This window comes from Xenopus tropicalis, chromosome 2 (assembly GCF_000004195.4).
Source record: "Xenopus tropicalis strain Nigerian chromosome 2, UCB_Xtro_10.0, whole genome shotgun sequence".
NCBI lineage: Eukaryota > Metazoa > Chordata > Amphibia > Anura > Pipidae > Xenopus > Xenopus tropicalis.
In genome coordinates, this window is record NC_030678.2 from 94,381,773 (window position 1) to 94,405,181 (window position 23,409).

General features: G+C 39.0%; 3 protein-coding genes across 6 annotated transcripts in view; 2 read left to right on the plus strand and 1 right to left on the minus strand.

The window, feature by feature from the left end:
• Window positions 1-422: 422 nt before the first annotated feature.
• On the minus strand, window positions 423-18,399 carry rad51d (RAD51 paralog D; the record flags this gene model as incomplete). The annotated part of the gene is given in 11 exon segments (NM_001005687.1): window positions 423-959; window positions 1,978-2,130; window positions 3,907-3,977; window positions 6,046-6,136; window positions 7,363-7,458; window positions 7,546-7,680; window positions 8,798-8,879; window positions 12,433-12,551; window positions 15,087-15,148; window positions 16,261-16,355; window positions 18,263-18,399. Coding segments are annotated over 10 exon segments (963 nt in total). The 5' UTR covers window positions 16,343-16,355; window positions 18,263-18,399.
• A 75-nt stretch (window positions 18,400-18,474) lies between these two features.
• The window catches only part of dtx2 (deltex 2, E3 ubiquitin ligase), a 49,617-nt gene continuing 44,682 nt past the window's right edge, over window positions 18,475-23,409 (plus strand). For 2 of the 4 annotated variants that reach the window (XM_012956691.3, XM_018091155.2), the window contains exon 1: window positions 18,475-18,572. The gene's annotated coding sequence lies outside the window, so the exon portion shown is untranslated. 4 annotated transcript variants of the gene reach the window in all.
• Window positions 18,830-19,612, plus strand: LOC116408599 (keratin, type I cytoskeletal 9-like). Its single transcript, XM_031896218.1, has one exon. The coding sequence runs from the start codon at window positions 18,830-18,832 to the stop codon at window positions 19,610-19,612; it is 783 nt and encodes a 260-aa protein (XP_031752078.1).

Genomic DNA, 23,409 nt, shown 5'->3' on the forward strand with positions numbered 1-23,409 from the left:
TGATCAGGCTGGATGGTCAGACACACTCACCAAGGGCCACATAAAACAGCCAGGTGGGCCAGATTTGGTGTTTGACATTTATGCATTATAGGCATTTTCATGGAGGCTCCATGGTGCTCCTATAGATGTACTCTGGCCTTGCACAATTTTCAGCAAACAGGTGCACCAGCCCATGGAATCAGTTAAGTGATAATAATTACTGGGAGGTGCCCAACATGTGGCACTCCCCGGTGATTATAACTTTTCTTCTGGTTTTGCCAGAAGATTCCACAGCTCTCTTTTTATTTTACTTGTATAAGATTTTGAGAGTTTTCCTCTGCCAAGTTGAGGTGAACTATTCTTTCACCATTTTATGAATATGACTTTGCAATCTAAAAATTTCTTTTGAGATGATTGTGACCTATAGAAAGATTAACAAATTAGGAATCCAGAGATTGCAATCCCTGCTAATAATATATATACATAGCTATATATATATATATATACGTGTCTCAACAATGAAACATTATATAAAAATATAACAAAACATACAAAAATATGCAATAAATATAACAAAATATGCAAAACAAAGTGAAAACATTTTTCTTTTATAATAGGTTGGAAAGTTACATCCAGGCCGCAGTGACCCCCTGCAGGAATAACATAAAAGAGCCATAATATCTTGAAAAAGGATACAAAGTTTTAAATGCATTAAGCCACTAAGACCTTCAATAAAATTCAAATGTATGTATTTAAACCCCTCCAGAAATTATTATTAGTAAATCAAATTGCAAAGCACTCAGCAGCTGGTATCATGTAACAAAAAAATTAAACAATGGACCAAACAACCAGGACTTCATAATATCAAGGTGCATGATTTCTCATTAGTATCTTTCCAGGATCTTCTATCATGAGCTTAGGTTGTTTTCCTCTAAAGTTCCACAAATTCCAATCTCCATATCCAGCTGCAGATTTGTTGGCTACAATGAAATAATATCAAACTAAGACTTAACAATATGATTTTATTTCTAAAACATTTGCTCGTACAATTACTACGCTGATATGGGGTTGAAGTTGATAGCTAGAAGACATACATTTAATGTTTACTAAAGCACTTGATCCTTCCATCTTTCAACAAAACAAAGACATAGCTCATAGATATACGTATCGGCAATTTTTGGGTTATGAGACCCAAAAGATGGGTTATGAGACCCAATGTTTTTTTTCCCTTGACAAATAACTTTTAGCACCTTCACTTTTTGCCTCTACTTAGGGGAAAACATGCACAAAACAACCAGAAATGACCCCTAATGTCTTCTGTTTTGCCTAAGTAAGCCCCTTCCTGTTTCTGTTATGTTCTTTATTTTTTCCACATTATTCTTAGTAATCCAGTATAAGGGCACGACAAGGGTGGTCCCTAGATGTAACTTCATTGAACCCTAGAAATCACTGTCATGCCGTCTTTTCTGGCATAAGCAGACATCACTGTCACCAGCTATTCAGTCATTTTTACATGGTTTGACCCATATAGTAGTTCAGAGGTGTGTGGGTGAGGAGGTAAGCGAGGGAAAAAAGAGTTTTGTGATTGATTGTTGTTTGCAAGCATAACAATTACAAGTGTGTTTTTGATTGAGTGTGAATTATTTTATGCGATTTTAAGTATTTTTACTTTTTGCTCAGCTAAGGCACTTTTGTTTGTATAAAGATTCTGCTTATTTTTTATATATATATATATTTTTATTGTTTTAACAATTAAGTAAACAATTTCAACATTGCATACAGTTGACTTGTTGTATAAGTATTACAGTAATGTTACCATAATGTTGGTATCAAGGACATTTTAATTTATACCGATAGTAATATTTGTATACTCTTTTTGTATACTATTGTACTTGAAGAAAGATTCCACTTTCTTCCAGTACAACAGATTGTATAAAACAGCTCATATGATTGGAGCAGTCTTTCACTGAGTTAATACACTTCTGTTTGGACACCTACCTGTCGAGGAGATTTCACAAGTGATACAATACTATGCCCACAGTTTAACTCAGTCGGAGTCAGCAAAATGCGAGTACTCGGCACAAAGCTCCATGAACGCCCAAGGGCTGGTCGATTTCCAGTAGCTCCATCTTTAGTTATACTGTTACTTATCTGCAGAACCCAAGTGGGAAACGTCAGCTAATATAAAGTTTATGCCTTACCCCCACATTATTTTTCCCCTATGTGCTTATTTACAAAAATATTTGTACTAAAATAAAAAACAGGTATAGATTATAATTTATAATGAATGCAATGTGAATTGGTAAGTGAAAACAATAATAATGGGCATGAGAGGCTTAAGTCCCTTTTAAAAGGATGCTGTAAACAGCAAAAGGGGGTTTAGAAAGGTACACTCCTCTAAAACAATATGGTTTTATGCGAACAGATATTGATAGACTCATGATAATTTAAAATACATGTTAAAGGGGACCTGTCACCCTAAGAAATAATTCCAAATTGTTTTCTATTGTGTTTGTCAAGCAAAATAAACTTCACCTACACTGTAGAAATTATTTTAATCTTATTTTCTTCAGCCTTGAAATTCACAATTGCAGCAAGCAGGCAGGCGCCATTTTGTGGACACTGTTATTAAGGCAATCTTTGCATCCTGCCAAAATCTTGTTTCTGTGCCAGTATGGAAGGACCTGATGCTCATGTCCATGCACTGGTTACAAAATTAGATGGCGAGAAGGGATGGGGAATGTGAGGGGCGCAGCAACATCTAATAAGTTCTAAATTGAAAGTGAAAGTTTTAACGTTCACATAGATGTGGGGTAAGCAATATATGATTGGCAGCTGGGATTTTTAAATGCTTTTATAATGGGTATGGATGTGTTAATAAAAAATGGCTTTTGGTTTCATATTTAATTTGAAAAGGACTTTTGTTATACAGCTTTTTATGCCTGGGCGACAGGTCCACTTTAAGAGGCCCTTTAATGAAGAGGTGAGCAGAATTTTTCGGACCTCTAGTAAAATTGTAAGTAATGACACTAACAAGACCTATGTATGAGTCAAAATACCATGCTAACGACTTTTAAGAAAACATTTTAATTGTATATAATTAACCTGTATGTCCCTTTAAATTATTTATATATTTGGAATATACTGTCTTTTCTGATCCATAAAATCTCCTTTGTTTCAAACATATTTTACTTTAAAGGAGAACTAAACCCTAAATGAATAGATTAGACATCCCATATTTTATATAATGAACTTATTGAACCAACCTAAAGGTTAAATATCTGTATAGTAGTAATAATCCAGTCCTTTAACGTTGTCACAGAGGGTGACCATACTGGACACTTCTGTTAGAAGTGCCTGCAACACTCACATGCTCAGTGCGCTCTGAGCAGCTGTTGAGAACCTAAGCTTAGGGGTGTCGGAAATTATCAAGCAACGTAAATTATGTCTGATGCTAATAGCACTGGTTTCAGAGCTGCCAAGCTCTAATCATCTGTGTTAATTACTAATCAGCCTTATATTGTGACATTTATATCCTATATATACAGTATATTGTGAGTGAGTCCCTAAGCTCAGTAACTGAAAGCAGCACAGAGCATGTGCAGGGAATCAGCAGAAAAGAAGATGGGGGCTACTGCGGCATCTTTGGAGGCACAGATCTTCCCTGCTAAAGGGCTGTGGTTGGCTTGGGCTGCTACAGAAGCACAAAACATAATTTACAACATTTCTAGCCAGCAGGAGACCTGCTGCATTTCATCCATCATGAAAGGCAGGGTTCAATGTGCAAAAACATGGTGCATTGCTCCCGTTTTTTATCCTTGTTACCCTTGCTCTCCACGTTGTAAATTGACCCTCATATATCCTCTTTAAACAAAATACAATTCCTTTTACTTGTACATGTTAGTGATAGGCAGATGGTAAACTCACAAGAATTGCCAGATGATAATCATGTGCCAAGGTCTGCAGTTCCCGTGCCAGCTGCATCATTATGGCCATACCTAAAGTACAAATAACATATACAGTATCTCAATTTACTAAAGAAAGGCTTATTACCCTTGGTCCAACGGTACTTGATTTTAAAAGGAAGCTAAAACCCAAACATTAACCTGCGTCATTGTGCTTATCACAGTTGAATACCTATGATAATAATGCTAATATAGTGCTACTGTATCTCTCTGTTGCTAATCCTGGCAAGATTATTCCATTTCTGCCCCCAACTGGTTCACTACACCCCAGATTACATCAGTTTATGTGCCCTGCATTGCAAAACAAAGGACTTGTAAATCCTAGTTGTCAGGCTTATTGTAATGGTAGAGACAGACATAGCTGTTTGATCACCGCTATTCTATCAAAATCCCCAACACACTGCTCAATGACACACCTTAGTGCAGTGGTTCTCAACCTTGCTAATGCCACAACCCTTTAATACAGTTCCTCATGTTGTGGTGACCCCCAACCATAAAATTATTCCTAAGACCATCGGAAATGTGTTTTCCGATGGTTTTAGGCGACCCCCATGAAAGGGTTGTTCGACCCGCAAAGTGACTTTAAGTAACTGTCAGAAGTTTATTGGATATAAATCAGTGTTTTAAATTGTCTTCTAATACACTAACCATATTTGCAGTAAAGAGTCAAGAGTGCACGTGCACAAATGAAAGGTGCCTAAATACAAATAGGAAATTGTAAGTGACTGAATGTGCCTACATTTCCTTTTTTATTTTCCCAGAAAGTCTTTGGGTGATGTCCTCTGCTATTGTTTTGGATACAGAACTTTTTTTTATCAGGCTTATTTAGCCTTCAGAGAAGAACTCGGGAACTGGGGTTTTCTGGATAAGGGATCTTTCCGTAATTTGGAAAAAATCAAGTACTGAATAAACCCAATAGGATTGTTTTGCCTCCAATAAGGATTAATTATATCTTAGTTGGGATCAAGTACAAGGTACTGTTTTATTATTACAGAGAAAATGGAAATAAATTTTAAAAATTAGAATTATTTGCTTATAATGGAGTCTATGTAAGATAGCCTTTCCTTAATTTGGAACTTTCTGGATAACGGGTTTCTGGATAAGGGATCCCATACCTGTACTAGGTTTCAGTCGTTACCCATAACTGCAGATTCTACTTAGATAAACTGAATGTTGGATATTATTCATTAAAGGAGTGGTTCATCTTTAAGTAACGTGTAGTATGTCATAGAATGACTAATTCTAGGTAACTTTTCAATTGGTCTTTGTTTTTTCCTTGTTATAGTTTTTGAATTATTTGCCATCTTCTTCTGAATATTTCCAGCTTTCAAATGGGGAATCACGGACCCCGTCTAAAAAACAATGCTCTGTAAGGCTCCAAATTTATTGTTATTGATTTTTTATTACTAATCTTTCTACTCAGACCCTCGCCTATTTGTATTCCAGTTTTTTTATTCAAATCAATGCATGGTTGCTAGGGGAATTTGGGCCCTGGCAATCAGATTGCTGAAATTGCGAACTGGAAAGCGGCAAAATAACTCAAAAACCAGAAATTTAAAAAATGAAGACCAATTGCCTCGGAATAACACTCTCTACATCATACTAAAAGTTAATTTAAAGGTGAACCCCTTTAAAATTCCATATACATGGTACAAAAGTAAAGTATTGCATACCCACTAATTTAAGGTCACTGGGGGGTCCATGCCTCGGGTGGCAGCTTTAAGGGGTGGCCCTAAGGTGCCTATATGGTAAATGGAGTCTGCTGGTGGCAGAGCTGAGGGGTGGTGGGGAGTGCTTTAAGCCTCTGTGAACAGAGCATGCACAGTACAGCAGGATCACAATGTTCCTTTTAATTCCTTCTTCGCTGTGCACACAAAGAAATGTTTTGTGCATACATTTTAAGCTTGTGTGTGCATTTTTTAAAAAATGTGTGCTCAAGTAAATGCAATATTTTGTGTGTGCACAACAATTTCTTGCATGCATACACGCACACGGTTTATAGAGAACATTGCTCAGGACATGTGTTGATCATAGGCTGAGGCTCTGCAACCATGTGTATAGATTTACATTTACAATTTTACAAATCATAATTTATGCTTACCTTCTGTGTGTTTTCCACCAAGCATTGGGTATATTACAGCACAGACAGAATCAACGATTACAAGTCTCAATGGTTCGCCAGATCTTAGAAGCTAGAAAATATAGACTGCATATATTATTATAGATTATTTGTGCAAAGAAATATAAATAAAAGCAAAACACATGTCACAGAAATTAACTTTAAATTCACTTCAGAACATCTTGACTTCTGGGACCATTTACAGGAGAAGTTTGTTAAACATCATCTGAAAATATCAAGAGAATTCACTGACAAGATGGTTACTGGCTTGAGAGTGTCCAGAGGAGTTAGAAACTTGTGGTAACATTTATTGCAGAAATGTACATATGTTAAGTAGTAAGACAAAAAGATGCTTCCTCCCTCTTGAGTCTGTCTAAAATGACTGCTGACATTTAAGGTTAATACTCAAATAGATGTTTACTATGTAAATTACTTTGTACTAACTTGTATTGAACAGGTGTGGGATCCGTTATCCAGAAACCCATTAGCCAGAAAGCTCCAAATTACAGGCTGGCCATCTGCCACAGAATGATTTCCTTTTTCTCTGTAATAAAATAGTACCTTGTACTTGATTACAGACTAAGAAATAATTAATCCTTTTTGGAGGCAAACCAATTCTACTGGGTTTTTTTTTTAATGTTTCAATGATTTTTTAGTAGACTTAAGGTATAAAGGTTAACAGGTCACATACCTGCATATAATAAAACAGAACAATGCACCTTTTGACTCTGGTTGCCTACAAATACAAGAACTCAGCTTGTTCTCTATGACCTAACACAAGTCTTGGTGGCACAGCAGGTTACCCACATGAGGAAGAATGCCATTAGAGGTAAGAGTGCACCAACTGGCTTATGAGCCCATCTGCCGGGGATACTAATAATTTCAACAGACTACCAATGCTAAGTAATTGCTAACTTGAAGCTACTTGTTTGACTGTGCTGCTTTAACCTCTGTAAGAGATGATTTATATCTGAGACAGACAGGCCACTGGAGGCAAACGGTTGGATAGAGTGTGTTGCTGCTGGAGAGAAGTGCTTTGTGCAAATATACAGAAGAATAACAAACCTTGAAAGAAGAGCCAAGGAGCTGTTTGAGTGAGAGAAGAAGGGCCACAAAGAGGATGCTGAAGGACTCAGGGTTTTGAAATGAAAGAATTTAAGAAGATATGTAGACCAAGAAGTCATTAAGACTATTCCATAAAATATATTTCTATATTTGACACTCTCCGATGCAAAAACCAATACCTATTGTTCATAATTACTAATAATGTATGCAAACTGTAGGTGGAAATAGATATACCTGTTGGGAAATTTGATGTCTAAGGTCCTGGAAGGCGTCAAACAATTTGTAAATATCAAACACACGGATAACTTCAATTCTCTGTAGTGATGCTACCTGTAAACCAAATTGAAAACATGGGTTTAATAAATAACCTTTTTCCTCCTTTAAAGAATCTACAGTTCTGGTTTTATGTAAACGTACCTGCTCATCTTCACTTTTGGTTCTAGACTGTACCAACTGCAGCAGGCGAGAAGCTGTCAACCCCCCTGTGGTATCCACGTAGAGCACAGTCTGCTTTAAGTTATATGCAACATTGACTGCGATGCTCTGACACGTCTGTTCAAATAGAATTCATCTTAGTTTTGTGTAGTCATGTGAAAAAGTAAGAATACCCCATAACATAACATAAATTTTTATGTGTACATATCAATATTTATTCTTCATTCAAACAGTTTATAAAGATAAATGAGATGTAACTAAAAAACAAGTGAAATTTGACCTTGCAATAATTAAATAAAAAAAAATAAACATATGCGATTTCCTTCTGTGAAAAAATTAAGTAGACCCTTGGGTCTAATACCTGATGCTGCCTCCTAAGTCTTTCAGTTTTGTAATGTGTTTGCATGCACTGCCCATTTCAAGTACACCCACATTGATGGAATTTAGATCTGGCCTTTAATATGGTCGTTCTAGAACCCTCCATTCCAAGTTATTCCCTGGTGGATTTACTGGAATGTTTAGGGTCATTGTCTTGTTGCAAAGTACTTTCATTTAATTTTCTAACTTCTGACAGATCTCAAATACCTAAGCACCCTCTGGTAAATTCATTGCAGATTCTATGATGCAGAAACAAAGTACCCAGTAGACCTGTAGACAATAGACACAGCAGACCTGAACAACAAGAAAAAGCGTTGAAACAAAAAAAAAAAACAGTCCCATAATGTGACCATGCTCAAGGATGTTACCTTGCCAGCTGAAAAGTTGCATCACTTTTTTGATAAAGTGATTAGTGGTCTTCAAACCCTTACCCAACCTGACCAGGCGACATACCCGATATACCAACGCCTGACCTGTCCCATCATGATATCACTGGAGGGGGCATGGCTGGGCAGGTGCAAGTATATAAATGAGTGATGGCAACAGGTAATAAAAGGTCAGCAAAGTTCAGTCCTCCAACCACTCTCCACCCTCAAGTAAAATAAAAAAAGAAATTTACAACATATATATCATTTTGAGAGGAGAGCTTAAACAGGCTATATTTAAGGCTGCGATACTAAAAAGCAGAAAAGTTCAGACAATAGTTTCATTTGGACTGGGTGTCAAAAAACTTGCAAGTAACCTGAAATAAAGCTTTTTTTTCCTGCTGTCCTATTTAAAAGTTTATTACACAACAATCAAAAATCAATCTGTCAAAAAGAGATATATTCAGTTCATTTCATTAGCACAATCTAACCTGAGTCTTTCCACTGCCAGCTGCTCCAGCAATTTCTGTCACTTCTCCTGTATATAGCCCAGAATCTAAGAGAATGTCCAGCCTGAAAACCATTGGAAAGGAAAGAAATGTATTTTAATAAAAATGAATATATTGAAAAAATATATGTATGTATATTTATATAGTGTTAAGGTGGTCTCAAGATCTTTGCCAGATATGCCCAACTAAGGTGGGCAGTATCCAGCTAATTTGATTGTTTGGCCTTAGGGCCCATGCAGATCCAACAGGACAACCAAACCTGCCGATCAAGAGCTGGCAGAGTCAGATATCGTTCTGGTAAACCCGTTTGTTCTACATTAATAGAACAAACGGGTCAGTACAATAATAAAAGACAAAATACAGTTAACACTATATACTGTATTCCAGCTAAAACACATTGTAGGCAGTATTACAAAATTACAAAACAAAATTACAATCAGCTTCAGAAAACAGGTAAAAGTTAAGAAAAACAAGCAATTGGAATACTTTCTGTGCAAAGCTGGCATTAGTCAGCACTAAATATGAATGTTAAAGGAACAGTAAAAGTTGTGTGTTTGCTACAGAAACACTACTATATTTTAAAAACAAAGATGCTATATAGCCATGGGGGCAGCCATTTAAATTGGAAAAAAGGAGAAAAGGCACACGCTACATAACAGATGAAAGATAAGCTGTTAAGATTTCTACAGAGCATATCTGTTATCAGCTATGTAACCTGTGCCTTCCTTTTCCACATCTTTGCACATCTAGAGACTGAAATCCTTGCCCATTCTTCTTTGCAAAACAGCTCCAGCTCAGTCAGATTAGATGGACAGCGTTTGGGAACAGCAGTTTTTAGATCTTGCCACAGATTATCGATTGGATTTAGATCTGGACTTTGACTGGGCCATTCTAACACATGGATATGTTTTGTTTTAAACCATTCCATTGTTGCCCTGGCTTTATGTTTAGGGTCGTTGTCCGGCTGGAAGGTGAACCTCCGCCCCAGTCTCAAGTCTTTTGCAGACTCCAAGAGGTTTTCTTCCAAGATTGCCCTGTAATTGGCTCCATCCATCTTCCCATCAACTCTGACCAGCTTCCCTGTCCCTGCTGAAGAGAAGCCCCCCCAGAGCATGATGCTGCCACCACCATATTTGACAGTGGGGATGGTGTGTTCAGAGTGATGTAAAGTGTTAGTTTTCCGCCACACATAGCATTTTGCATTTTGGCCAAAAAGTTCCATTTTGGTCTCATCTGACCAGAGCACCTTCTTCCACATGTTTGCTGTGTCCCCCACATGGCTTGTGGCAAACTGCAAACGGGACTTCTTATGGTTTTCTGTTAACAATGGCTTTCTTCTTGCCACTCTTCCATAAAGGCCAACACGACTAATAGTTGTCCTATGGACAGATTCCCCCACCTGTGCTGTAGATCTCTGCAGCTCGTCCAGAGTCACCATGGGCCTCTTGGCTGCATTTCTGATCAGCGCTCTCCTTGTTTGGCCTGTGAGTTTAGATGGACGGCCTAGTCTTGGTAGGTTTACAGTTGTGCCATACTCCTTCCATTTCTGAATGATCGCTTGAACAGTGCTCCGTGGGATGTTCAAGGCTTTGGAAATCTTTTTGTAGCCTAAGCCGGCTTTAAATTTCTCAATAACTTTATCCCTGACCTGTCTGGTGTGTTCTTTGGACTTCATGGTGTTGTTGCTCCCAATATTCTCTTAGACAACCTCTGAGGCCGTCACAGAGCAGCTGTATTTGTACTGACATTAGATTACACACAGGTGCACTCTATTTAGTCATTAGCACTCATCAGGCAATGTCTATGGGCAACTGACTGCACTCAGACCAAAGGGGGCTGAATAATTACGCACACCCCACTTTGCAGTTATTTATTTGTAAAAAATGTTTGGAATCATGTATGATTTTCGTTCCACTTCTCACGTGTACACCACTTTGTATTGGTCTTTCACGTGGAATTCCAATAAAATTGATTCATGTTTGTGGCTGTAATGTGACAAAATGTGGAAAAGTTCAAGGGAAGGGGGCCGTATACTTTTGCAAGTCACTGTATATGAATTACTTTGATACAATGAAATTGTCTAGTGTTACTGTTTAAGACCTTTAAGAGTTAAAATGTTTAGTAGAATAAGACAGAAAGGAATGTTTACACGTGTAGTTAACCTCAAATTCAGTTCCCTGTCCAAAAATTCTACTGAACTATCCGATATTTAGATATTTTGTAACAAAGCCAAACACATGGTTGGCCTCATTGGACTAATCATTCGGTTGTTGGGCCGGATAAGTCAATGTAAATGTTGCATCAGGCTATTTAGCATCCCAGTTCTGTCAAGGCGAAACATGATAGTCAAATTGTCCCTGCCTGACTCTCATCCCTCAAAAGAGTGGGAAAATCTGCACCTATGGAAGTTCTGGTTCTGCTCACCTGTCCCCAACAGCATGCACCACTGGTAGAGTTTTCTGTTAAAGTGATACAGACAACAAAAAACTACTTTTTAAAATATTAACATACATTAAAAGATACCTATAGGTTTTCATATCATTTTTCAATGATATTTTTGTTTGTTTAAGTAATTGTTACTTGAAGTTCCTAAACCTGACTGGTTTGCCAACCTGACGGTCCCTTCTCAACCTGTCACTGATAGTGTCTAATGCTAACAAAATACTGCTGCACAAATATGGCAGCCCCCTCATAGAGGAACATGGGGGATCAGATAAGTAAGGTAAAATCATCAGGCAAATACTTTTAAGGCAAAATTGTAAATAACATGCAAAGACTGATAGGGTTTAAATTGCTAAATGCTGAATTTACACAATTTTGTTTTCAATCATGAAGGCCTGTGTATGTATTACTTCAGTTGTTATGATTATCCTCACTATCTTGTCTGTCCAAGTTGCTCCGGCCTTGATTATCTCGGCTAATTTTCAAGGCTAAGAAATCATAATAAGCTTCAGTAGCCATTTTAATGAATTTCTCTTATTTGCTAATAACTGTAAGGCATATGTGCCCACCCATGCTACGTAAGCATAATGGGATGTGTTTACCTATCAACTATAAATGTAATAACAAAACAAAATAAAGTTGAACTTGTTTGCAATACACATACTGGTTGTATCGTTTGTACAAGTTCCCTGATCAGCGCACATGCACAGATGATATCAGATGTTTCGCCGACGCACAGATTAAATCGAACCGGTTCGTGACTGCTTAGATACAGTGCACAGAAGCACAGACAGAGTTAAAGAGATTAACCCTTACAAAGACAATGTTATGACAGATGTTTACTTTCATGAATGGGAAGCAAATACTCAGACCATCATAGCAGTAAAAATTCAGGTGCGTCATAGGCTTAATTTTGTATGATAATTTTTTGTTACTTTATAAACTGGTTAAAACACACTTAGTTCAGTATTGTGTGTGCTAGTCTTTTTTTTAATCTTATTTTTTGTGAGGATTTGTGAGACGTTCAGACATTCCCACCACAGACCTGCAAAAGACTGATCATGGTTAGTACCTTTTTAGGATTAGTAAAATAAGCAGCTTTGAGATTCAGCACAAAGCAATGTGACACTACACTTTTCTAATCATTTTTGCTTATGAGATGAACATAATCTTACTTTCTGTTGCCTGTGGGTAGGATGGCTGTGGAACTCTTAAGCTCTTCATACACATCAGCTCCACTGGAGGGAAATGCAGAGTACTGTGCCAGAAGAACACGCCTCACTGCCATTAATGTCTGAAAATACAGTACAATTCTAAACACACTTTTAAAATAGAGTGACTCTTTTTAGTTCCCTTTAATTAAGGTGAGAAGCTGGAAGTTTCCAATTTGCCCGCAAACCATCACAAAGGGAAAAAAAACACATGGTATATGAAGTGTAGGACAAATTACTTTGTGATTATATAATTGCTTAGCTCTAGGGGGCAGATTTACTTTAACATTCCTCATTTTTTTCAAATTTGAATAAACTTATTTTCACTGTCTTACATTTCTAAAAAGTCTGAACTGAAAAAGTTTGCATTGGAAAAGTTGCAGAAGAGTCATGAAAATTCCCAATATTTCGACTTGTCCTATGAATACTGCAACTTTTTCAAATTGTCAAACAAAAAAACAGCATCAAAAATCCCAAACTTTTAAACTTTCAAAGCAAAAGAAGGATCATCCAGGGAAGGGACATATGCCATTGACTACATGATCTTGGCAAGTTTTAGCTAGTGAATTGCTAGATTTAGATTTTTAGCCGTTTTGACGCATAGTAAATCTTGGAAAATCACAAACTTTTTACCTGCAAATTTTAGCACTAAAAGTCTAAATGGAAAAAAAAATCTGACAGTTAGTTAATGGCCCCAGTCTAATGCAACCTTTTAGTACAGAATCTTGTTAAAGGCAAGCAATTACTGTAGATCTAGGAATACTGCAATAATAGACGCCAGACAAAGTAGTCCACATAGTAACACTGTAATTTAGGAGCCATTTATACTTCTGCCAAGTGGGTCTTGAAACTCTGACTTCTCTATCGCATACACTGAAAAAAAGAACTGATTATGCCTTTCTACCCAAATTATTACTATTTTTAATGAAGCCCCAGTCTTAACCTGTATGGGATTGGTCTTTGAAATTTGGTCAGTCCCTTATTGGTTTTCTTTACCTTTTTTGATTGTTGTTTTTCAACAATTGTTGAATTGTTATATTTTTTAAAAGAAGCATTGTTGCCCTCTGACCTATTCCTACTAGCTTCCGTACTTCTGATTAAAGCCATATAGGGTGGTCCTTAATACTCTTACTGTGTAAGAGTAAACAGGAAAGATTTAGCAGCATTTTAAATGAAAACCATTACTTAGTTTTTAGCATAAAACTATGCACTGAGGTACTGATCTTAATGTGTTTGTTGACCTAATGTATATTTATTTTTTGCAATAAACATTAAAGTGGACCTGTCACCCAGACATAAAAAGCTGTATAATAAAAGCCCTTTTCAAATTACACGTAACCCAAAGTCATTTTTTTATTAACACATCTATACCCATTATATAAGCATTTTAAAGCCCCAGCTGTCAATCATATATTGCCTGACCCACCTCTATGCCTTAGGCATAGGGGTGGGGCAGACAGTTACTTTCACTTTCAATTCAGAACTTCTTAGATATCACTGCACTCCTCACATTCCCCCTCCCTCCTCACCATCTAATTGTGTAACCAATGCATAGATATATGTATCAGGTCCCCCCATACTGGCACAGAAACAAGATTTTAGCAGGATACACAGCTTGCCTTAATAACAGTGTCCACAAAATGGAGCCTGCCTGTTTTCTGCAATTGTGAATTCCAGTGCTGAAGGAAATAAGTTTAAAATAATTTATAAAGTGTAATTGAAGTTTATTTTGCTTGATAAACACAATAGAAAACAATTTGTAATTATTTCTTAGGGTGACAGGTCCCCTTTAAATGATGTAACGTTATGGTCCTCAGAGTTTATATTACTTGTACATTTGCTATATGTTCTGGGTTGTTAGAGATCATTAGACCCATTATAACATGATTCCCAGTTTCATCCTAACAATCTGTTACATAAAATGGTAAATTAAGAAGTTTATAAACTTGTTTTCATTAACTGTCCTGACAGTACTGTTGCCCCAGTCAACATCTAGGTAGTTAAACTCTCCCGTTATCATTTCATGCCCCAAACTAGCAGCCTTTTATATCTGCAACAGCAGCTTAGCCTCTTCACTTAAGGTCCGATTCTAGCTGCCGATATCAGTCCCTTTAGACTGATTCGGCAGCTAATCGGCCCGTGTATGAGCACTATATATCTGGCCTGAAATCGGGCAGATCTCGGTCAGGCAGGTTAAAAAATCTAGTCGGATCCAACTTTGCCTATACCCGCCGTAATAATTGGATCATTTGGCCCCAGGGCCAAATGATCGAATTAGCCTGGATTCTCCCGATATCGCCCACCCGTAGGTGGGGGATATCGGGTGAAGATCCGCTCGCTTGGCGACATCGCCAAGAGAGCGGATCTTAAGGTGTATGGGCACCTTTACACAAGAGGTCTGTAGCATACCCCTACAATTAATTTGCCTAAGGCTTTACAATCTGTTCAAATTGTCCCCATTGACTTCTCTGGCAATTAACTAAATTAACTCATGCAAGTACCTGTCAGGCAATTTTACTTAGAGACATAGCAGTCTGCATTTTTGTAATAAGATATGCAGATTAGATAAGCAAATCAAACAAAATCTAAGAGAATTTTAAAGAAAAAATATACACCACCTTGTATGACAGGGAGCATTTTCGTGCAAGCTCTTCCAAATCAGAAGCAACCAGATCAATGACTAAAAGTTAGAGACAAAGTATTATAAAAATATCAAGACTGGCTTATTGAACTCCATCATTTATATTGTTTAGTATTAGTTATGTTAAAGTTTTCCATTAAATAAAGAACAGTTTGTAATGTTAACAAGCTGGGTGTAAAAATAAGAGTCTACAGGTATTAATATGTGTCTAATTTCTAGTCTTTTTGTTTGTACACAATTACAGTTAGACAATATGCAGGGTACAAAAGTTACAAAACCAATTAAATATATAATTGACAGTCTAAACAATATAATGTAAATCATTTTACATTGTGTGCATAATGTCTAGGATTGTGTGAGACTGTGCTTATCTGAGTGTTTGCTTGTGTGTATGCGAAAAAGAATGTGACAACCACTCCAATATCATTTAATATGTGCCCCATGTAGGCTGCATTGAACCAAACCTACCATATCTAAATAAGGTAATAACATAGGTTAAGAAGTCTACCATTATTCCAGAATAACTAATCAATGATAAATGTAAGTAAGCAAACAGTTCAAACCAGAAGAAGAAGCTAAAAGATTTCACTTCTTAAATCGTAAGCTCTTGTGAGCAGGGCATTCCACCTGTTGTCTCCTAATAATATGCAATTGTAACTGTGCATCTTTTCTGGTGAAATATTTGTTTGTGCGTGTAAAGGGTTAAGCCTTATAATTGTATCCCTTTATTTTGTAAACCGCAGATAATATTATGGTCCAACCCTATGAATTTCTGCTATATCTGTGATAAACATTTCCAGAAAAATCACCTAGTAAAGTTGTTTTATAGCATGGAAAACAAATTTTCTTTAATGTTCCAACAGAAGAGTCAGCTTAGATTTCGAGACCTACTCTTCTGCAAAAAGGCACTTTTGCTGCTCTATATTCATGATCTAGTGACAGCCCTTGAAATAAATGAAACTGGGGGTAGAGTTAGCAGAACACAGTTTAGCTTGACATTGTTAAGAGTGAAGCCTGGGACAATTACAAACATAGGGACGACAGCAACAAACTCCTTCATTTGCTCACAACCTGTACAGAGAGAAAACAAAACTGTATCTAACAAATACTTTACATAATGACTGTGAGGTTAAAGTGACTGTAATTATTACCTGTTTTTACATTGTTAGCTTTAAGTACAGCAACTATACCAGCTGAGAGTCCTGGACAAAGTCCTTCACGTAAGATCACCATGGTTTCAGCTCAGCTGAGTTAACAGAGAGAAAAAAAATGATTATCGTATAAAGTATTTTACCTGTGTATCATATCAATTCTTCATAAAGTAAGTATTCAAAATACCCACTGGATGCTCTGTCTGTCAGTTACTCATGTCTTTGGGTATTAGCAATAACACAGATTTGTCCTTTGAAAAGTATATACAAACTGTCATATTTCTGCAAAGTTATGCCCCGTATGCTTTTTTGAAAGGATACCAAAACAGTTTTTGACAGGAATCATAGAGCCCTGTAATAATTACTGTCCAATTTAAATATTGCCTGCTCACCACTGGTCTAAAACATCAGCTGAAAGGCATGAACTAGACCTCAGCAGCAGATTTGCACATTTCAACCCATGCAAAAACAAATGTGTGTGTGAGACCGGGGGAAGTAACTTCCATGCCACGTGGGGAGAATTATAACAAGGAACACTGAAGCATCATAGTGGAGCATAAACATCACTGTGATGCTTTAGTGTATCCTGTTTTTTTACACTTAGATAGCTTTGGAATGCAGGTCTGGGTTTGCAGGTCCAACATTCTAATCTACCTTTAACTCAAGGCACGGAAGATCGGGGGAGCAGGCGAATTCAGCATTACTGTAAGTGCTTATGACTGTATTTACATTGACCATTCTGATAAAGCTTACTTTATTTTTACCTTTCCTTCTCCTCTAAAATGTAATGTGCTGTTGCCTTGTACTGGTCAAAGTTGTGTGTTTGCCTTAGGAACCTTATAAATACTCTACTGCAGGGGTAGGGAACCTGTGGCTTGGGAGCCAGATGTGGCTCTTTTGATGGCTGCATCTGGCTCGCTGCCAAATCTTTAATAAAAAAAAAATAATGGGGGGTGTGCCCTGCACTCGGCAGATAGAAGACGTGTTCTAAGCCTTAGAACACGTCTTCTATTCGCCGAGCGCAGGCCACGCCCTCCTCCGCATCGCATCCGGCATCCTTGGCACCCACCCTACCTTGCCCCTGCACTCGGCGGATAGAAGACGCATTCTAAGCCTTAGAACACGTCTTCTATCCGCCGAGCGCAGGCCACTCCCTCCTCCGCATTGCATCTGGCATTCTCGGCACCCACCCTACCTTGCCCCTTCGCTCAGCGGATAGAAGACATGTCCTAAGCCTTATAACACATCTTCTATCCGTGGCGCGCAGGCCACGCCCTCCTCTGTAACACATCCTCGGCACCCACCCTACCTTGCCCCTTCGCTCGGCGGATAGAAGACATGTCCTAAGCCTTATAACACATCTTCTATCCGTGGCGCGCAGGCCACGCCCTCCTCTGTAACACATCCTCGGCACCCACCCTACCTTGCCCCTGCGCTTGACGGATAGAAGACGTGTTCTAAGCCTTAGAACACATCTTCTATCCGCTGAGCGCAGGCCACGCCCTCCTCCGCACCCGGCATTCTTGGGACCCACCCTACCTTGCCCCTGTGCTCGGCGGATAGAAGACATGTTCTAAGCCTTAGAACACGTCTTCTATCCGCCGAGCGCAAGCCACGCCCTCCTCCACTTGGGACCCACCCTACCTTGCCCCGCAGAATCCGCGGCCAAACATATTGTATGGCTCTCATGTAATTACATTTTAAAATATGTGGTGTTTATGGCTCTCTCAGCCAAAAAGGTTCCCGACCCCTGATTTAGGGTATCATTATGTGTCATGTGAATGCAAAAACCTATACTAATACATGCCAACAGGCCACAATATTTGAGGCTATGTCTCAGTTTAAAGTAATAATTTTCTATATATACCATTTGACTGAAATCCAATCAAGTACTGGCCTTAGTATATATGTATGTATGTATGTATGTATAACTATGGTCCCCCTGCAGTCCTCGCCTCCACCATATCCCCTCACCCATATCCCCTCACCCATATCCCCTCACCTGTTGCAAACCCTTGCCTGTTTACTTCTGAACCTTTATGCCATATAATCCCTGCACTGACTCAATTCTACTTTCAGATCTCCCGCTCCTTCTCTGGATGCTGCATCTCCATACAGCGAGGAAGTTGTGCTGGTGACAGTCATGTGACAAGACGTGGGCGGGGGAATGTGATGTCACTTGAGGGAGTGCTTAGCTGTGATATCACAACTTCCTCAAAGCCAGTCTTTGGAGCTGCTGCGGCCCATGCAGAGGAGGGGGTAGGCGATCTGAATGTAGAACTCCGGTGGCTCAGGTTTCAGATGCCAGAAAGGTACATCAATACACAAAAGAAGGGTTTGCAAGAGGTGAGGGCTGCTGTGAGAGGGAAATGGCGGAGGTAAGGGCTGGAAGGAGAGTAAGGGGATCTACGGTGGGGATCTCTCTATGTACTGTACTAAGTAGCTGAACTGAAAGAGCAAACTGATATAAACATGACTGTTTGGGGGGGGGGGGGGGGGGGGGGGTTGGGCATAGTGTGAAATGTACAGTGTGTTTGGGGGAGCAGTATGATGGGGAGCCCAGGGTGGTATGTACAGTGTGGCTGCTGGGGGAGCCCAGGGTGGTATGTACAGTGTGGCTGCTGGGGGAGCGCAGGGTGGTATGTACAGTGTGGCTGCTGGGGGAGCGCAGGGTGGTATGTACAGTGTGGCTGCTAGGGGAGCCCAGGGTGGTATGTACAGTGTGGCTGCTAGGGGAGCCCAGGGTGGTATGTACAGTGTGGCGGCTGGGGGAGCCCAGGGTGGTATGTACAGTGTGGCTGCTGGGGGAGCCCAGGGTGGTATGTACAGTGTGGCTGCTGGGGGAGCCCAGGGTGGTATGTACAGTCTGGCTGCTAGGGGAGCCCAGGGTGGTATGTACAGTGTGGCTGCTGGGGGAGCCCAGGGTGGTATGTACAGTGTGGCTGCTGGGGGAGCCCAGGGTGGTATGTACAGTGTGGCTGCTGGGGGAGCCCAGGGTGGTATGTACAGTGTGGCTGCTGGGGGAGCGCAGGGTGGTATGTACAGTGTGGCTGCTGGGGGAGCCCAGGGTGGTATGTACAGTGTGGCTGCTGGGGGAGCGCAGGGTGGTATGTACAGTGTGGCTGCTGGGGGAGCGCAGGGTGGTATGTACAGTGTGGCTGCTGGGGGAGCCCAGGGTGGTATGTACAGTGTGGCTGCTGGGGGAGCGCAGGGTGGTATGTACAGTGTGGCTGCTGGGGGAGCGCAGGGTGGTATGTACAGTGTGGCTTCTGGGGGAGCGCAGGGTGGTATGTACAGTGTGGCTGCTGGGGGAGCGCAGGGTGATATATATGGTGTGGCTGCTAGAATGTAGATTATTATGTAAAGGGGATTAGGGGAGTGCAGAGTGACATACTCTTGTGACATACATGTGTTTAGAAAAATAGAAGGTGCACTTTATGTTAGGCATTATAAATACCGTGGATTAGGTGTTTGTCGTTAACCTTGTGACATTGATATGGATTATTTCATTGTTATTTTGAAACAGATTATCATCAGCATGAGTCATTTAAGTGCATTCTTATGTCTGCCCGATTTAGTTAATTTGCAGCAGAAAAATTTGGAATAAAAAGTTTATCAGCATAGTCCTGTATGGGCTATGCACAAAATAACATGGCAGAATCATGTGCAAATGTATATTTACAATATAATAGGATATATAGTTAGAGAATAGTGTTTTGTCTTTGCTGCTACAAGCATGGCATATATTATCCACAAACCTATTACCCAGAAATCTCTGAAAAATAGGAACTCTGTTTTCTGTTTTTTTTTTTTTACTGATTTCCTTTTTCGTAAAAATAAAATAGCACCTTTTTTTTTTTTTTTTTTTACTTAACTTGATGGCCGTACACTATAAGATCCATTTAAGGTGGGTGATATTGGAGTAATCTTATAGTTTTGAACCCGAAACTGTCAGAAGGACCCAAATTGATGCTTAAATCTGCCTGTGTATGGCCACCTTTAGCTCCACAAGTCCATGTTGGTGTTTTTATGTTTGAGTGTTTTTCAGTGTTCCAGTTTACAGGAAGAACCTTTATGCAAAAACTATAATTTCCCAAGCATGCTAGATAATAGATGCCATACCTGTATGGAATACATGCATGTAATATTATTTTTAATAAATATATGATTTTTGTACTGTTTGTTCATCCATGGTTAATGAAGAACAAGTGCAATTCTGCATAGTTTTTGATGCATTTTGGTACAATTCTGTGCCAATTTTAGGTTCCAGCAAATGTAAATAAGCCTTATTTACAATTGTGACAGGTTAAACAACAGTGACAGGTCAGTACATTTTGCCACAGTATGTGGTAAAAGCAGGCCAATATCATCTAGTGCTATAACACTGATTGCCAGCTTGTGGCATTTCAGCTGGTTGCCAAACTACCCCCAGCATTCCTAGTTGGCAATAATGCCACACATTATTTAATTGCTTTCCTGTCCATTCCACTGTAGTTGACAATATTCCAGTTTTCTTCAGCCCTTGGTTCTGCGCTTCCTCTCCCTAAATAAATCAATATTCATGCCTCAGCCCTAAGAGAAAAGGCCATGTTCCTTGTAGATTGTAAGCTCTTTTGGGCAGGGCCCTCTTCACCTCTTGTATCGGTTATTGATTGCTTTATATGTTACTCTGTATGTCCAATGTATGTAACCCACTTATTGTACAGCGCTGCGGAATATGTTGGCGCTTTATAAATAACTGTTAATGTAATGTAATGTAAGCCGCAAAAACGTGAGCACTTAAAAAGGGCAAAAAGTTTCAGAGTGTTTTAGTGCAGATTATTCAGAATAACCACAGGTGGCCATACACTTTAAGATCTGCTCATTTGCAGAGGTCGGCAATCTAGCGGTTCTTTTTCCCGATATGCTCACATAAGCTAGGTGATATCGGGCCCTAGGACCAAACAATCAAATTACAACGAGGAGTATAGGATTTATTCAAGTCAGGAACCTATCAATGAGCTGATGTGCCCCCATATCCCCATATCGATATACCAGGCCAATTTTTGTCTGCTGGATTGCCCGTCTGGGATCCCCATAGAGGGGCAAATGAGCTGCCATATTGGTCCGAAGGACTCGAATTAGCAGTTTAAATAAGCCTGTGTATGGCCACCTTTAGTGAAAGATTTTCTTGTGCATTAAGGAAGAATACTTTGGGAAACTAGGGAACATTTTTACAAGCAGTGTTTTTCACAGTAATTGCCTGCACTCACAGATGTGCTTGTGGGTCAGGCGTTTAACACTTGAAAACACCAACTAGTGCATTTGTGAGTGATAATCACATGACTCGTGAATGCACTCGTGAATAGGGGCAGATTATTACCTTAGAAGTTAATGGGAGAGTTGTGATTCAAAGTATTTTGTCATCCACTCGTTCAGTCGGAATATGCTTGCATGCTCTGTGTGCCATTACCCATAAAAATGTAATGTCGCAGTTACCATTTTGAACACAAACAAATGCATATGGGCTTATTAATACAGTGTGGTTGAGTGATGTATTTTTATACATTTCACCACTTCAGATATTTTTCTCATTGTTTTGTGCATTTGAGGTGTGGGTTTGAGCACCTAGTAATGTAATCATATGCTGGGAGTTAGTTTATTGGCCAGCCTTTTGTGAAATAGCTAAAGGTGTTTTTTTTGTTATCGAAATATAAAGTGTTTGAGGAATGTGCCTACATCATTTTGAATGATGCAACATGTACATTAGTGTTTATTACTGAACTGAGGGGATTTTTACCTTTATTGAGTTTCTGTTTTCATTCTGATTCTATTGAAGAGACCTGGCTAGCTTAAAGTGAAAATGAGTTTGCAAATTATTGGGAGGAAAATGGAACACGGTTTGCCTGGGGAGAATTGGCAGGGAGTGTTAGCTTTTGTTGAAGGTTAACACGCTTGGCAAGTAAGAGAGTGATGTATTTTAATTTAAAACCTTTATTTCCTGCAAAGGATAATGTGTCCAGTTTTTCTGTACTATGTCTTTAGTTCAGTTTGTCTGTACTATGTCTTCATTTAAAAAAAATAGTTCCCCATATGTAGCCCACAGCTGTGAAGTGTCTTTTTTTTTTTGTATTTACTTCCGCTGAGTTAGTAAGCTTCAGTTTTTATTAGAATAATATATAGGCCTGTTATTTTCCTCTTGGGGTTAGTGACCTCTTGTGTCTAGAATTTCCTTGGGGGAGGTTTTCATAAAGACAGTATAATTCCTCAGATAGGCTTGATATACTAAGTCAGAAACTAGAGAAAGGAGGTGTCCCTCTCTATCCCATTAGGGCTTTTACAGACAGTTTTTCTTGCGTTTCAATAATGTGGATTTTTCATGCATTCCATGGCAGGGGAATGCAGGAGTTAATGCATTCTGTTATTTTCAGAAAGTTTATACTTACTCTGCTGCAGGGAAGTTGCTGCCCTACGGCATTGAAAAGAACAGGCTGCGTTTCTTCATGCCAATCCTCGTGGTGGAATGCATGAAAGAACCACCACAAACAACCATGTAAAGAAATGCTCATCTGTTAAAGTCTCTCATCCTTCCACCTGAACAGGAGTTTTTAATCTTTTGCCTAACACACTTCATACATCACTACCTAAATCATAAGTAGGGTTAATGGGTGTTTCAAACCTTCACGATTGCATTACATACTTTATTACATGAAAGCTGTTGTTATAGTGGCTCTTACACATGGGTGTTTTCTCCTGAATTTGACTTTGAAACAAAGATTTGACCCATCTAAACACATCAGCTAATTAATTCCATTATAAGAAGACTTAAAACAGAATATCTCTTGTGGGGAGGGGGTGGAGGGGTGGCTAGAAATAGGGTAGGGCTTAGTTCTCCTTTAATAACAGTGGTGGCAAGCAGACTTGTACTGGTCAGCAAAATACCAATCCTTTTGCAAGCCTGCTCATTACCTTGTCTGTTATTAGAGCAAACCAAGTGTTTTGGGTGGATACATTTACAATATACTGCTACAGTGGATAGATTAATAGGATTTGCCTATTAACCTATTAAATATTTAATAAACATCTCTTCCAGCTCACAGATATCTGAGGCATATTATAAAGGAAGACTGTTTTCTGTAATATATAATGCACACATGGTATAGATCACTA

Bases quoted from the DNA above. Each gene is read 5' to 3' on its own strand.
- LOC116408599 (XM_031896218.1), top strand. From the start codon at position 18,830: ATGTACAGTGTGGCTGCTGGGGGAGCCCAGGGTGGTATGTACAGTGTG.